Raw genomic sequence first — 16,658 nt, 5'->3', positions numbered from 1 at the left:
ATGACAAGTACCTAATCTGAAAAGTTCTGCAGAGTGGGCATAGAAACTTGCACGATTTCCATGTACTGAAGGATGTGACAGTGGCAGACTGGCATTTATACTGCACCCCAGCATAAATCACTCTCTAGATTTATACAGTATGCTTCTAAATAAAGCTTTATCTTTCAAAACCTTTAAAAGCAGGTTTAGCTGCTGCTCGGTAACCAAGTGGTGACGCGTGTATACCACAAGTTCAATTTATCTCCCAAGAAGTTTGGTGAGAGATCTGGTAGAAAGCAGCTTTATGAAGGTATTACAGTCAGTTGCTGTTAAGATGTATGTTAACCTGAGATAAGGTACAACAGTATTGCAGATTTGTGACAGTACCACTGATTTCAGATTTTCACCCAAGGTGTGGATTGGGGGCGGGGGGGGGGGGGGTGGGCAGGGAGGAGGGAGGAGGGTGAAGACCATGGAGCAAAGGGCTGCAAATAACCGGGGCGGGGGGACAGGTAGGAACGGTCTCTGGAGCAAAGTGAAGGTGCTCTCCTCGTCTGGTGGCCTGGTTCTATGAACTACAAAATGATGGTAAAGGAAGTGGAATGTAGCTAATCAAGCTAAAAAAAGGAAATTATTGAGTTGCGCAAAAGCAAGCAAGGCTAGCACAGTCAGTCAAAAACAAAAAAAAAAGAGAGATAGACTGAGAGAAAAAAATGCTTTGAAGTACAGAGGCTTATTATTTGATTTGTAAATAAGATGAACCTCTCTCCACCCAGGTTATGAAAAGTAAAAATTGTCATGTATGGGTAATTGATGGTGACAGCTCTGGCTAGTGTTATTGTTTGACATGCCCTACATGTGTAGATAACAAGTTAGGCTCTCATGTTTGCCTACAAATTGTTGCTAAGCACATTTGATACCCTTTGTATTGATACTTCTGTTGTCTCTTGGTTTCATCTCTATTTCCTTTTGAGACAAACAAAAAAATGGAATATCCTATGACCTCCAGCTGCACCTTGCTGCATTTCAAGCTAATATGGATTCAAATCCAGGGGATGCCCAAGGAAATGGATATTGGATGGATTTAATATCCTTAATTTTCTTTTTTTTTTTTTTCTGCCCTGGACTTCTCAGCCCCTGTTACTGTTTTCCAAATTCCCCATCCCTGAAAAAGTGAGTTGGAATTGATCTTGGTTTCACCTCTGTTAATATCATCAAGAAAATCCTGTTTCTCAACTCCCACATTTCACATACCCAGTGACCTGGTGAAGTGCTGCCTCCTCTAGTTTTTATTTCCCCACGTTCTGCATGAGCTTGGTGCCAGCAGGAAGCATTTTTGACTTGGAGAAAGAAAAAGCTGCCAATGAGTGTTCAGACTCTGCATATCACTGCAAGAGATGAGCCCAAAATACTGACCCAGATCTGAATGTCCCCAAAATCTCAGTGTCTTTATGTTGGTGGGTTTTTCTCCAACTAAGAATCCCAAGCACAGCTGACAAATACAAATGCAATATAGAGTTAGACTTGAGAAAAGCAAAGGGAACTAATATTTTACTTTCAATGGAGCTTTGCATTTCTCAAAGGTTTTTTGAAAGTATCTGTCCAGTTAAGACTTGACCTGCCAGGAGGACCATATGACTTGAAGGAACTGGGGAGACTGCTCCCTCATGCCATGGGATTAATATATGTTCTGCTTGCTCATCTCCTCACTGCTTCATATGGCATGGATCTGAATGCTTTAATTAGGAATATAAGAGGGTGGGAGGAGTATTAATATTTCTACTGGGAAACCAGTGCCTTTTAGTAAGTTTGCCCAGTCAGAAAACAATCATCTTCCTTCAATGATTGAAGGCTTTTGGTCCCTGAGATTGACTCTCTTCCTGCAGTTCACCTCAAAGATGTTAGTTAAAAACAAATAGCCCTTTTCCTGGGATGAGCTGAATGCCCTTTTGAGATTAGGGAGGATACTCAGTACCAGGTAAGGTCAGGTCCTAAACTTCTGCTTACAAAAGAAGGTCTCAGTGGTGGAGGTAGTATGGGTTCTCCAAAAAAATGCTGACAGCCATCTTGCAGAGACACTGCTTTCTGTGGCTGGCATAAGCTAACTGAAGAGGAACCCACCGTCTAACTCAACAAAAGCAACTGGAAGCCAGCGAAGTGTTAAAACACTCAGAAATCAGAGGAGGGAAGGAACAAGTGATATTGGCCAATTAAAGCTATAAACCAGCTGACTATGGAAGAAGACTACTTGGCTCAGAGCTGCTTTAGTGTTTCCTCCACTTATAGTTGCCTTCCAAAGTGGATTATCATACTCCCTAAATGCCCTAGTATTTCACTCCTTCCCTTTCTTTGCATGACTCATAAATCACATTATGCCTGTATGATTTAAAAAAAAAGATAAAAACTTCACAAGAAGGGGAAAAATAATCATAATTCTATAATGTTATTTTATATCACAGAAAACTGTGTACATTTTTTCCCCATACAGGACATACTTAAAAAAAAAAATTTTAACACCAGTAATGATAATGTTCCTTCTTCCCGACAGAAGTAGAATTGGTTTTTCACCCCGGTTTGGTACATAAATATAAGAAAATAGTCTTTGAATATTTACATCCAGGTGTTTTAAATGTTATTTCTTGACATATTTAATTCTCATTTTCTCTCCAGCCACGGGCATTCTTTCCAAATTTATATACTAATCTCCGACCATCCACGCGCTCCAGGATTTCTCTTTTATAATAGTATCTGTTAAAATAAAAACAGAAAAAGATTTAAGATTAAATTCACCTACGGTCCTAAAAGGCCACTGCTGAGGCAATCCCTCAGCTAGCTGAAAAGTCTTTATTTTCTATTGATATATATAAAATACCTAAGATTATTATAACTGAAAGACAGAGAAGAAAAAAAATGATGTCTTCTTTTCACTTTATATTAATTTTCTTCTGAGTTTGAATTTCACTATATTTCAGGTCATAGCATATTGCCATATTTATAACACATTTTTACAAGATTTTATGGGTTTTTTTTTTCCAGATAAGCCAGGATCTGAAATCAGACCAGGAAAGAATCTCAGCTTCCATTTAAAAATACATTTTGAACTTTCATAGATTATGGAAAAATGCTCAAAATGTTAAAGCAAAGAGCAAAGAAAGTCCTCACATAGAATTTGTAAACCTATTTTAAGATAATGGGTGGGCGGTGTGTCTAGTTTCTGAACATTGCAGGAAATAACAAGGTCTCTGGCCATTACTGGGCCATTTAATCCTTTCCAGTTCAGTAGCACGTGAATTTTCAGCTTGCTACAACCATGTTTCCTTCCTACATTGGTTGGCTGGGTGGACAGCAACAGCATGTATATTATATATATAACACATGTATGTTATATATTATAGTATACAGAAACAGGAGGGGAAAGAAAAGACAAAGAAGAACATAATGTTACAATCTCAAAATTAGTGGGAGAGACTCAGCTGCCAAAGAAAGCAACTGGTGCTGCTGACAATTCATTTTTAAAAGTCAACCAGATTCTCCATTCAGGTAGTATCTTTATGTGCCCCGGTCTTCTACAGCAACATCTCAGCTCACCTCATAGCCCGGCTGAGTTTCTCATAAGTCATGCTGCTGTTGTTTTTCTTCTTTCCCCAGAGCTGAGCCACAGCTTCGGATTTTAAAAATCTGAAGACACCTTCTGACCGGTCTTCCCACTTGATTAATCCCGGGTTTTTCTCGGGATTGAGAAGAATATCTCGGATAAATTCCCAAAGATGAGTTCCTCGAGGGTCTGAAAGAGGAAAGGGGGCAGGAGGAGGGAGTGTCTAAAGAGCTCTCCAGGCTATGCTTGTCATTTTTACGTGATGTTCTTACAGTGTGTCATCTACAGATGGTGACCACTTGGTAGGGACAGGCTTCCTGGACAGATTCCTGGAGCGCAGGACCCCCACCTTGGAGATATATAGGCAAAAAACACTGACAGCCTTTACACTGAGCCTGGAGATGAGCGTCAGCCTTCGGCAGTCTGAGCCCCATGGCAGGCAGGTAGGAGCACCGGCAACCAGGGGAAGCAGAGTCCAAACCACCCACTGCTTCCTTCTGCCTTTGGCATTGTTTCTGCCCTGAAGATAACATGTTTAAGTCTTCCCCTCATCTCATTTGCCCATTTTTCCTGATATTCTTCTACAGCATGGCATGTAACCTGATATAATCATGTGGTACATGAATCAGCCAATATAATTGTGAAGCAGGCACTGAATCTCCATGCATTTAAAAGACAGACAGAAGGCAAAGGAGGTGAAATGCCATTCCGCATCAATGAGTATTTGGTCCCAGGTCTCTTAGATAAACTTAAAGAAGTAAGAAGGTGTAAAGTGAATAGATGAATAGTGACAAAACTGGCTAGCCAAAATTGTATGTGAAAAGGGTATAAAAAAATTTGACTGTGATATCAGAAAAGGCAAAAAGAGATCTCTAAATTCAACAGGTAGGCCTCCCAGTTTAAGCACAAATCCATCCCACTGTTACTGTAGAGATGGCACCAGAAAGCCCAGGTCAAAAAGAAAAAAAAATTAAATAAATCCAACAAGTCAGATGTAGTAGTTTATGAATGAAGAATAACAAACACGGTGACAAGGTGGGCCAGAAAGATAGCAGTCCTTTGGTCTGACTTCAAAAGCATGCAAGGGTTTAGACCAAATTAAGAAGGAAACAAGCTAGTCAAAGATGTGAAGGTAAATAGAAAACAGTATACAATGCAACATGAGTAGAAGTAGATTTCAGTCAACTAATCCAATATTTTTCTTTGTTATTATAATTGTTTTCTAGAACGAATAAAATGTGGTGGACCTAGTCTATCTGGACATCAGCAACATACTCAATAGATCATGATACAGAGCAGTACTGAAGAAACTGGAAATGTATGGGATTACCCCAGCATGGCAAGATGGCCTTTTCCATATTCCAAGGCTGTGATTGAGTTCTTAGAATCATAGAATATCTCAAGTTGGAAGGGACTTATAAGGATCATCGAGTTCAACTCCCTGCTCCTCGCAGGCCTACCTAAAACTAAACCATGTGATGAAGCTTCATCCAGATGCTCCTTGAGCTCTGACAGGCTTGGTGTTGCCCTGGGGAGCCTGTTCCAGTGTCTGACCACTCTCTCAGTGAAGAACCTTTTCCTAATGTCCAATCTGAACTTCCCCTGGTGCAGCTTCATTCCATTTCCTCATGTCCTATTGCTGGTCACCAGAGAGAGGAGGTCAGCACCTCCCCCTCTGTTGCCCTCCTTGAGGAAGCTGTAGACTGTGATGAGGTCACCCCTCAGCCTTCTCTTCTCTAAGCTGAACAAACCAAGTGACCTCAGTTCTTCACAGGTCCGTCTTCACATCAGTCCTATCTAATCCTTTCATTAGCAACCGTGATATACACACAAAAAAAGAAACAAAATATCTGTGTGCAGATAAAAAGTTCAGGAGTTCTGGTTGGGCAAAGTCACAGAGCAGGGTAAGAAGAGAAGTCAGGAAGAGACAGATAATCTGGATACCATAATGAAACAGGATGAAATCAAATGCTACAAAATGCAGTGAAGGACCAATATTAAGGTTTTCTATTACAAATAGGGAATGACACAGGATGCAAAAGACATACACAAGATATTTTCAGCATAAAAATCTCACTAAAGTACATTAATGGAACTATATCCAGAAATCACAATTATAGTAAACAGTCTTCAGAGTCAGGTTGAATCAAAACTAGCAGAAAAAGCAGACGAGGGGAGTGGAAACACTGTCATATCAGAGGAGAAGAAGGTGGCAGGATTGAGGGGCAGGTGCTTGCTCGTGACGCCATGTGTGAGAAGTTCTGCAATAAGATGCTGAGCAGGGTCTCTGGTGCATGCTGCCCCCAGCAGGCACAGGCACGACCATGGCCATGCCCACGCACAGACCTTCCTTATTTAATCCTGGGTCTCCTTTCCTTTACTCCAGTCCACCCGCCCATCTCAACATAGGGCAGAGGCAACTGGTTTCTGGTTGCTTCTCCATAAGCTCTCACTGATAAAAACAATTTGAAAAGTATAACGATACTGAGTCAAAAATAACGTAAGCAAACAGTACTAGAAACAGTCAGATCCTTGGAGGATTCAATCACAATAACGATCTAACTAGTTTTGCTTTCAAAATGCTTCCTTTTCACTCCTGAAGGGGATTTGCTTTTAATGTGTTTCTTTTCCTTCAGTCAACCAACCACTATAAACATGGATGTCAACTTACTGTGCTTCTTGGTGTGGGACTTTGGGGTATGATCTTGCGATTTTTTCACGTCTGAAGAATCTGCAGAGAAGGAAAATGAAGCCTATTTGTAAATTTGATTAAAGGCTTTCCATTGACTAGCAGGTTGAAAGAAATAAAACCACAAAAAAGAACAAATATCTCTTTTAAAGATAATCACTTTTCAGAAGGTAATCTAAGTGAGGAGGAAGGGGGAGATTTTTGTTTTCTGCACTATATGTTAATCAGCACACTTCACAAGGAGACCATTGATGAATAAAGAATGAATGCAGAGGTAAACATTTGGCTTTTGAAACCCAAATTTGATTAACAAATACCTCACCTCGTGTTATGTGTGAGAGAGAGAGAAATAAGATGATCACGTCTATAAAAGGAATCCTGAATTGTCCCATTATGTCTTAGTCTTTGCAGAAGCATGTATCTTTGGGAGCTTATTTGTTTCTGAAGAGATGATCTAACGTGAAATGTATGCGCTGGTACCAATGCACAGAACACCTACCTGACTAAAATATAATGAACTGGCAAAGTGTTGTTGTTGGGGGGGGAGCAGGGTGGGGGAACAGGGCTGCGCTGGTAGGAGTTTTTGGCAGCTGGACGAGCATATATTGTTCTGTGGCTCAGAGCCATAGAAACAAGCCATTTCTCATCGATGGTGCTTTATCACCTGCAGCCAGCCAGAGGAAGAATAGGGTTTCTGGCACAAGCATTTCTTCAGAAATGAAGAAAAAGAAAAGTTCCGCCTGTTCATGACTGTAACCTACCTCTCAGTCTGCACGTTCAACCCTCCCGCCCTCAAACCGCCGCAGCCTGGCTCTGCCCTTGTCATTAATGAATAGCTTTCATCTGATCGCTCTAAGTCTTGCAAAGCCTGTGGGATAGTCCTGAGAGGGAGCCCCTTCTGTGTTTGCTTTTCAGCATACTTTGTGCCTGAATTTCATAAAGCAAAGCTTAAGGTCCCACGCACGTTTTCCCAGCTTCTATGAATGCACGATTATCATACTTTTCATGGAAACCGGGCATTTGCATGGGAAAATAACTCACAGGAAATATTCATTTGCATAGAAACTTGTCAGATTTGCACAAGCAACCGCAACAACTGTATGTGAAAAGGTAGCTGCCAAGCTATTCACACACTTGCTTTATTCATACATAACTGGAAACATAAACTGAACAGGTCATTGAGGATGAGCCTAACCTCTACTATTCTGAGCCTAACATAATTATTGTCCTTGACCCCTGGGCAGCAAACATGCTTTGAGCCATTTTGCCTTCCCACTCTCAAAGAGCAGGAACTAGCCTGAACATCACTCAGCTTGGGGGGAAAAAAGTAAAATGAGGCTTATTTCACTGCCTTTCTTCAGATTATGATTCCCCTAATGTTACTAAAAGCCTGTGGGAACTCCAGGCGAGGACAGCAGGACCCAGTCCTTTATTTGCTCTCTTATATAAATCCTTCTCATTTTAAAATTCCACAATTCACTTGCAAATGTTTGTTATGCTCCACTTAGCTGGAGATTTATTCTTGGAAGTTCAGTTGCCTTCTGCCTAGCTGGTGATTTATTCTGGATTTCAGCTGTATAAATAGCCTCCCGCTCTGCCTCCACTCCTACGTGGAGACCGGTTTCAAACATGCCATGTAGGAGGCTGGGGCCTGACAGATGAAAAGAGTTATGATGCAGTTTCAACAAAGCTGTCTTGCAAAACTTTTGACAAAAGGTTGCACAGTATTTGCATATGATTCCGGAATGAGCCATTTTTTTACGGGATATACAAATTTAGTTTTTACAGGAGGCTGTGCCCTTGGCGTGCCACCCTAGCTCTAGGCTTAAGAAGTCAGCAGGTAAACACACCGTGCCAGGATCTTGACAGGTCCCCAGTCCTGTCAGAGAGCTCTGAAATCCTGGTAGCCATCTTGTGAGAGTGGGTGGAGGAGGCAGAGAAAGCAAAGAGTGTTTGGTTGGGTTTTTTTTTTTAAGGTTTGGTGGTTTTCTTCTTCTGGTCAGGCTTTCTCTCTTTTTTTTTAATTTATTACTGAGTGCATTAGTTTAAACTGTATGTCACTTGGCAAGTCCAGCTGTGCTGGGAGATGCAGTGAACGGGCAGGCACAGAGGCTGTGACTGCCACCCGCGTGCAGAGGCACAGGGTTGCCCCCAGTGCAGAGATAGCGCCTGCGAGGCTGCATCTACAGCAGTGTGCTTTCCTTTCTAATCCTCCCATGACTTCCACTGCTTTCTCCCTCAGGTCTGTTTGCCTCCTAAGAAGGACCTGCCTTTCCTTCCCCCCTTTCTCACTCCCCTGCCATCTCTGCTCTCCTCTTTTCCCACTGCCTTGCTCTCTCACCTCCGCCCCTGGCACCTGCCCCCAGGACATGGCCCACAGAGCGCCCCAACACATGTGTCCAGACTGCACTTTTGCTGGGCACTACGGTAAGCAGGTTTGCTCTTTCTCCTGCCCTTTAGCAGGCAGATTGTATCTCTTCTCGTGGAAGCACTGTGGAGGGGTGAAGAGGCGTGCAGTGCCTGCCCTGCTGTCAGCTGAGACGGGCTCCAGTAGGAAGCCCTTCTGATGGTGCAGTTGGGCAGAGGGCTTGGTGCCTGCCCGACAGCTCCCCCAGGCCAACCCCAAACCTAGCAACCTACTCAGCATGAACCACTGGCTCACTAGGGAAACGCAGCCACTTCTGGGGATGAATATGGCACTCATTTACCCATATCCAGCTACACCACAGAAAAGTGTGGTGGAGCTGGAACATCTCATCTCTCTGACACTAACATCTTCCCCTTTGACTCAGTCACTTTAAAAGATATGTGGAGATCACAGATTATTTGATCTTCTTTGTCTTGACAGAGAGAAGAGAGAAGCATTTCTTTAAAGCAAGCTATTGTAATAATGATAGCTAAAAGAGCTGTCAGAATCAGTATTGCTTGGTTTAAAATTACTGGAGGGTCAGATTCAATCCTACCACAGAAGACCACAGAGACTATTATATGTTGATAGCTCTGGGATAAGTGACAAACAATTAACAATATAATTACATGTTCCTTACCAGGAGGCTGGTGACTAGGTGTTGTCATGGAAATCTGAGCACGGCAGAATGTTTTACTGTCCAATAGCTCTGGAAATTAAAAAGAAGACATTTAAAGTAATAGCCTCAGACAATAATAAAACCATCTCAGAAATGCATGAAGTATTGTGGTGTTAGTTACCTACTGTGCTACCATAGCCACTGTCATATAGGTAATTCTCTTCTTTCCAGGACACCATTAACGACGGATCTGAAGGTAAAGGACCAAAAGGAAAATGAGATCACTAAAAGAATATTTTTTAGCACAGAGGTTAATATTGAGCACCGAGTGAATAAGAAATGTGCAAAAAAAAGAGCTGTGAAGGGAACCAAGACGTGAAGGGGTTATGCATGAAATTATTTCCTTTCACTCAAATTATGGATGGGGTTTTGCATACTCAGGCAAATGTACTTACACAAAGCACTGACTTTGAGAAATAATGTAGTAGGCTCTTCCTTTTCCTGGCTAATATATCATCTGTGCCTGCCCTTGAAGGAGGTTTTCTATGCCAGATCAACTTTAATTCTACCCAATCCAGTCCTGAATTCTCAGCCCCTGGTGATTATGACGGTGCTTTGGTGCCATAGAGATGAAAGTGTTCTCAAATATCTAGTAAAACAGGAGGATGCTTATAATGAGTATTTATTTCTATAATGGTAGAACTCGAAAGTCCCCTCTGAAACAGAGCTTCATGTGTAAGCACATAGTGAGAAACATCAAAGCCTAATGCTAGATGAAGGGCCATTTTATTCCAGGCAAGTCAGGTCCCCATCCTTAACATAAAAACCACCTTCATGATTAAAGAGGAATAATTTTTAGTGACCTTCTGGTCAGATGGATCAATGTAAGCAGAAAGGAAGTATTGTCTTTATGACCTGTACATTGATCAGGAAATTACTGTCTTCACAGTGTGTTTTTAAGGTCAGAAGCCTTAAAAATCTCTTTTTCTTTTGAATCCAGGTCAGAAAGGATGAGATGTAAGCTTCAAATCTAGGTTTTACTTAATTTTTTTCATGTTCATATAAATGAAATAAAAAAAAACAAAAATGGGTTATAGGTAAATCATCATGTTTGGCTGAGTTACCACTTATGACATAGGAATTTAGCAGGCATGCTAAGTAATAGCTCCATGTTTGGGTACCCAGAGCTTGTGTTCCTACAATAGCACACACCCTTTGCTTGCTTGGACACCTGATCTGCCTAATATTGCCTCTGAAAACAGGCCTTACCTAGCCAGAACATGGAGAGGCAGCTTGTCTTCCCGTTTTGGTCTTTTTCAGTACCCATGTCTTTGCAACAGTGACGGTCTACTAGGATGAGGCAGGCTTCCCCTCTAAACCAACCAGCCCTGTCCCTGCTGGCTTACAAGGAGTCCCTTCGCCAACAGCCCCAATCTGCACCACCTGCTCCTCCCCATGCAGAAACTAAACTCACTCCCACTGCCCATGGTTGGCATCGCCAGAGCCCCACCACGCCATTCCTGATTCAGCACAGCTAGGAGAACCGTCAGTTAGTCCTGGGCTTTGATTTTTCCAGGGTGCGCAGCTGAGGTACTGCACTGTGTATCTCTAGTGGGAGGAGGAACTAATATTATACCAAGATCTCATAAATCAGGACTTAAAGGATTACTGTAGTAATGGCAAGCATTGAGGCTGCTGCCTGCACATCACCCACACTACGTGGGCACAGGCAAGGAGTGGATTGCAGATTGCAATGCTTGCCTGCTGCAAGGAGAAGGTGAATAGTGTCCCTGGCTGGGCTCCTCCAGGTTAGCTGAATAAACAGGCTGGCAGTATTTGCCAGAGACATCGCACGCTACAAATCTGTATTCATTCTGCCAGGAGATATTAAAACGTGGCACAGGAACACACCCACATACAAAGAGGCTGGGACTAGTGAGACAGAGAGTGTTTGGTTATGGACAGAGGTGCTCTGGCAAAGGAACCAGGAAAATAATCGTGCCTGAATAGGCAGAATGAACTGAGCTGAACTTCTTTTCTCGGTGAAACAAAGTCCTGGGAGGAAAGGGATCTAGCTATGAACACACTGGAAAAAAAGACTGCCACAAGAAAAATGCAGATTTGGTCAAACCAAAATACTACCTGAATTTCAGTTTCATTGAAGCATGTGAAGAAATTGAAATGTAACTTTTTTTTCTCTCAAAGTTGTTTTGTTTGGAAATTTCCTCATGTTTCAAACAAAGCACTTCACAACAAAATATTTTTTCCCCCTTTTTTTTAAACTGAGAATACTGTGAAAATAGTTGTTTCGAAATCTGCTGAATGAAGCATAGAATGAAGTCCTCTACAAAGCTGCACTCGCTGAGCCCTGCAAACTATTCCAACACTGAACATCAGTATAGACTGCTGATACCACAGAGTTCTCCCAGGAAAAGAGGCCACATGCAAACTAAGATATGGTGGTACTACCCGAAACTTCAAAAAGTAGACATATATATGATTGATATTTGTGTTACTCGTTTTATTCTGTGTGACACACTTTCCATTTCATTTAATGCCATTTTGATCTCTCTCTTTTGGAATGGACAGTTTCCCCTTTTTGTCACCATCAAAAGACAAGTTACCCAACTGTTACTCACCTGTTTGCTCTGTCTTCACAATGACATTATGAGATTGATACATGTCACTTCCACACTGGCCTGCAGGAAAGCATATGGCAGATAGGACGTATGACAACAAGCAAAGAACAATCAAAGGTATTAGCTCCAAGCAGCAACTGCTACAGCTGAGCCAGAGGGCTAATTTTGGAGCGGGAAACATAGCCTTTCCCCAGGTCCTTCAGACTTCTGCCTTATGTCTTATCTAAGCAATTTAGCAATACAGTGAATGAGATATAAGCAGTAGAGCAAACATAGCAAATGAGATCTGCCAAGTAGGTCTCTGGGGAATGTAAGCTATTTCTGAAGATCCCAGAATTCAGACCACGGTACATGTGTCTCTGCCTAATAGCTATTTACCGTTCCATTTTAGGTGCTGAAGATTGCTGTAAAGCAGTTGCCCTGCTGTCCCAGCTGCCTGAGTGAATTCCTGCAGGCTCATACTGCACAGATGTTCCCCGTTGATATCAAACTCCTGGAAGGGTATGCAGTTGGCATCCAGTTGGTTGGTATCAAGGAGGTGCTGCAGCCACTCCCAGACTTGAAACTTAGTCCAGTACTGCGGGTGTATTTCATGCCACTGGGTTCCATAGAAGCTGCTAGAAACTGGAAAAGGAAATAGGTATTTACTGTCTCTGTTAGCACCATGGGATTATGTCAACAACAAGAAAGGTCTATAGATAAATTACATGCCCTGGAAATCCACAGATCTAGATTCTTTTCTCAGTCCTTAACACTAGCTCAGTAGCTATTTCTGGAGAAGGTATTATTATTTTTTTTGCCTCAGTTTTCCAGTTAAAAACTGGGAATTATTACATTATACCTTTCTTGGCAGATCGAGTATGTAGGAATTAATTTATTAATGTTGGCTAAATACACCAAAATTCTTTGATGGAAGATACCTTACAGAATTACTGTTGAAAAAGTATGTTGATCCTTGTGGGGGAAAATAATTTTAGTGCATCAGAAAATGATGGAAAAGCCTTGCAAAATCCTCATAATGTGACATGGAAATTTTCTTTGAATACGGACTTAATAAGGCCTGAATATGAATTGTGGGATTCAATCAAAGAACGGTAAAAGCCAAGGCACTCTTATATTGCTCCACAGTAAAAGCCTATCAGTATGACCCACAGCTTCATGATAGAGCTTGCATTCTGATGAATGCACATTATTTCTGTAGTCAGGTAAGGTGATTTCTGGACGCAGTTGTAAAACTCATTTTTAGTTACAGAAGCTGCCCAATTTTCTTGTTAGGATGTCTGAATCTTTTCCTGGCAATCTTTTAAACTGCTCTCAGTTGTATGTCATTGCACAACAATAATTTACGTGTGCAAATGAAAGAAATTTTTTGTGGGGATAAGATAATTATATAAGAGCAAAGGCAGGACTGCTTTGGTCTGCCCTCACAGAAGGGCTGGCAGAAGGAGTTCAGTACAATTTGTTCCTTGGGAAAGGAGGACAATGTAGTATGCCAGGCAGAGACAGTGGTGTGCTAAAATGCTCACAAGTGCATGAAGGGTTTAAGGATGAGGGAATGAGAGATTGCAGAGGCTTTTGAATTATGGGAGGATGAAAGACTGCCATGGCCTAGCTCTACAGTAGCCCCACTCCAGGATGTGGCACCAGTCCATTCTCAGTCTCCCCAAGAAAAAGATTACCCACACAGCTGTGAGAAATACTGACAACAGTGGATAATGCTAGAGGACTACAAGCAACAGAGCTAGCACATTTTAGGAAATCACCTCTCTTCAGGTCCCACTAGACCTCAGGTCTCCTCAGTTGAGATACAGCGCACAATGCTAGTTTCCAGGTAAACACAAAAAAGCCCCACACTTACTTAGGTTTCTTTATCAAAATTGGCCCAAAAGGTCTGTGTCAGTAAATTAGGGAGTTTGCAGGACTGTTTCTCATCCTCCTGTTGAAGGATTTGGGGAATGAGTGTGGAAATTATTAAGAGTGTGGTATGTCAGAGAATAAAGATTTGATGGAGCCATCAAGTATTCCCTGAAAAGGAGGTTGATATGTCTTCCCATCACGTCAGAAGGTTAAAGGAATTTCAGAGGCCACTAGACTCCTAATGTAAATGGAGAGCCTTAAGTGAGGTAAGAGTAGCTAGGTAAAAGGAATTGAAGTGGTGAATGATTGTAGAGGCTGGTCTGAGCTTTTGGCTTCCTGTCCCTCTGAAAAATAAGTGAATCTTGAGGAGTTTCACACTGGAAACATGAAAATAGAACCCACCATTTCCCTTCATGAAATCCTGTGCAAAATGAAACTCAGCCAGGACTTTTTTCCCCATGAATCTGTTACAGACAGGTTGGCACATTTATTAAGTGCACGCTTATGTATTCCTGTGTATTTAGAAATTACACATAAAAAAGAACAAGAGTTTCATTGAATGGGAACTTTCATTGTAAGTTTTATTGCAGAATTATTTGGATTAGAAGGACAACTGCAGTATGTGTTTGCTTAGCTTTTAAGGTTTACGTATTGATTGAGTGATGAAAAGAATTTAAAAATTTTATCAAACTATATATAGATAGATATATGTCTATATTTATATCTCTATACTGAGGGAGAGTATATATATGAACACATTTTTATATATACAGCCATATAATCAGAGAACAGTAAGAAAAAACCCAAAAGTTCTCAGATCACAAGCTATCTAGTGCTCTAATGCCAGTCTAATTAGAAAGCTATCTAGTAATTTGAGCTGAAAAAGCAAATACAGTAAAGGAGCAAAAAGACTATTCCCCTGGAAAGCTGGAGGGGTGATTAGTATTGAAGAGTAATGTTGGTTCAGAGAAGGCGTGAGGGGTAAAGGTAAGAGAGAAAGAATGCTGAACTGAGGAGAGGGAACTTTTGGCACTTTCAACATCGCTAACTTCATCTTAAGAAAAAGACCCAGTAAGGAAATGAACCATAAACTGGCCATTTTCAGAAACTTAGTGTTGTGAGTTCAGCTTTTTACAAATGGAAATTTTTCTTACCAGAAGTGAAACTCCAGTAAATTAGTATTACTGAAAAATAATACTTGTGCATGCTTAAAGGTGTAGTAGCCCCTTCCCCCCTCCACGCAAAAAAACATGGCTCAGAGCCGTTGAATTCCTCCTACCACTGCACGTAGAATATCCGTCTGTCCAGGAAGGCTGCTGGTGGAGTAGATTGCTGCTGGAATTGATACTCATTCTGCCAGCTCCTTCCAAAATCATGATCTGTAAGTGAATTGAACAGCTTGCTTAGTGAGCGGTGTCTAGTCCAAGAGGTAAATGGCAAAAAAAAAAAAAAAAAAAAAAAATCCACTGAAGGTGAAGTGAGGAAGCCAATTCCATTTGTAGAAGATACAACTGAAATCAAGAACATGTTGCCACAACCCCTTTTCCACTGCCACAAAATCTTCTTATGATAAACATTACCATGATTGATTTGCATATGCAAGAAGCAAGTTTCTACAGCTGCCCATCCATAAATGAATAATCTGTAATCCGAAATGAAGCCGAATGAAAAGACAAGGCTCCTGACAGAGCAATACAGGAAAACTGCCAAGCTTTGAGAAATGAAATACTAAATAGTTTTACTTTTTTTTTCTAATTTAAAGAGAAATGTGGTTTAAACATGCTTTTCTTTTTTTATTTTCTTTTTTTTTTTTTAGGAGAGAGAAAAGACTTTTCAATAACTGCAAATGAAACTATACAGTTGACACAACCCATGTTCAGAAACTCCCTCACAAAGGACGCACAAGTTAATGCTACAGGGAGGTAACATTACAGGGAATAGCTTGTCAGCTTCTTAGCTGATTTGTGTCAGCAGCGTCCGTAACACTTCTCAGTAACAAATATCACAGACCATACATTTCAAACCACAAAAAAATCAGACGGTCAAAGATCTTGTAAATAAGACCGCCATTGTGATAATAGAAACATTTTGGAGTTACACCACCCCCCAAGACAGCATTCCCTCTTTTAAGTGACACAAACTTTCATTTCTACTTATCTTAGCATTAACACCATGAGTAAAACTGTCCTTTATTTTATTTATACTGTAAAAAAACCCCCCCTACTTATATGATATTTTAGAAAAATGTTACATATTTATCACATGCTTAATCATTCCAGTGAAGGTATACAAAATTCCCCAATTACAGGTATTCTTGATATTTTACATTATCTTCCAGTGGTATGAAGTTGCAAAGTTTAAAAATATATATATTATAACCATAGACATTCTTCAAGAGTTTGGGAAAGTAATTTGTTAAATATTATAAAGCCTTCAGGTTGTTATTCTTCTATAAATACACAGAAAAAACCCAAACCGTTGTTCAAAAATATTCTAAATTGAAAGCCGCAAAATCTGTAAAAAAGAAACATTAGACATCAGGATGGCATGTGCACAGCTAGAATTCACCTTGGAATTAAAAAGAGGATGAAATACAAAATGGGCTTGTGAAAGTTAAAGTCACTGGTCTTGGCTGTTTACCCACTGAGACCAATGAGAAAACTTCCATTGAGAGCACAGCCTGACCCCTTACAAGCTCATAACCAGCAACATTTTTGGTAGAAGAAAAGGAGTCAATAGAAACACTCACAGCCTTTGTTTTAAAGAACAGCCTGAAAATGACCTGGGTTGGTATTTTCCTCTGTCATTTAAAATAAATTATGTAACTTTTAAAAGTTACAAGTGTCTCCCCGCCCTCCTGCATATATCTATTT

At 40.9% G+C, this 16,658-nt stretch overlaps 1 protein-coding gene across 4 annotated transcripts in view; it reads right to left on the bottom strand.

Moving 5' to 3' along the window:
* Positions 1-2,602: 2,602 nt before the first annotated feature.
* The window catches only part of EHF (ETS homologous factor), a 30,944-nt gene continuing 16,888 nt past the window's right edge, over positions 2,603-16,658 (bottom strand). For 2 of the 4 annotated variants that reach the window (XM_076344330.1, XM_076344333.1), the window contains 8 exons: positions 15,065-15,164; positions 12,307-12,552; positions 11,929-11,988; positions 9,471-9,539; positions 9,311-9,379; positions 6,246-6,305; positions 3,568-3,763; positions 2,603-2,727 (listed from right to left, as the gene is read on the bottom strand). In XM_076344330.1, the coding sequence (XP_076200445.1) occupies positions 2,628-2,727; positions 3,568-3,763; positions 6,246-6,305; positions 9,311-9,379; positions 9,471-9,539; positions 11,929-11,988; positions 12,307-12,552; positions 15,065-15,164 (900 nt within the window). In that variant the 3' untranslated portion in view covers positions 2,603-2,627. Of the gene's footprint in view, positions 2,728-3,567; positions 3,764-6,245; positions 6,306-9,310; positions 9,380-9,470; positions 9,540-11,928; positions 11,989-12,306; positions 12,553-15,064; positions 15,165-15,365; positions 15,391-16,658 lie in introns of those variants that run through there. The other 2 variants (XM_076344332.1, XM_076344334.1) reach the window with 2 other exon arrangements.

This window comes from Aptenodytes patagonicus, chromosome 7 (assembly GCF_965638725.1).
Source record: "Aptenodytes patagonicus chromosome 7, bAptPat1.pri.cur, whole genome shotgun sequence".
Lineage (NCBI taxonomy): Eukaryota > Metazoa > Chordata > Aves > Sphenisciformes > Spheniscidae > Aptenodytes > Aptenodytes patagonicus.
The sequence above is the reverse complement of the archived record's forward strand: the minus strand, read 5'-3'. Positions and strand labels throughout refer to the sequence as shown.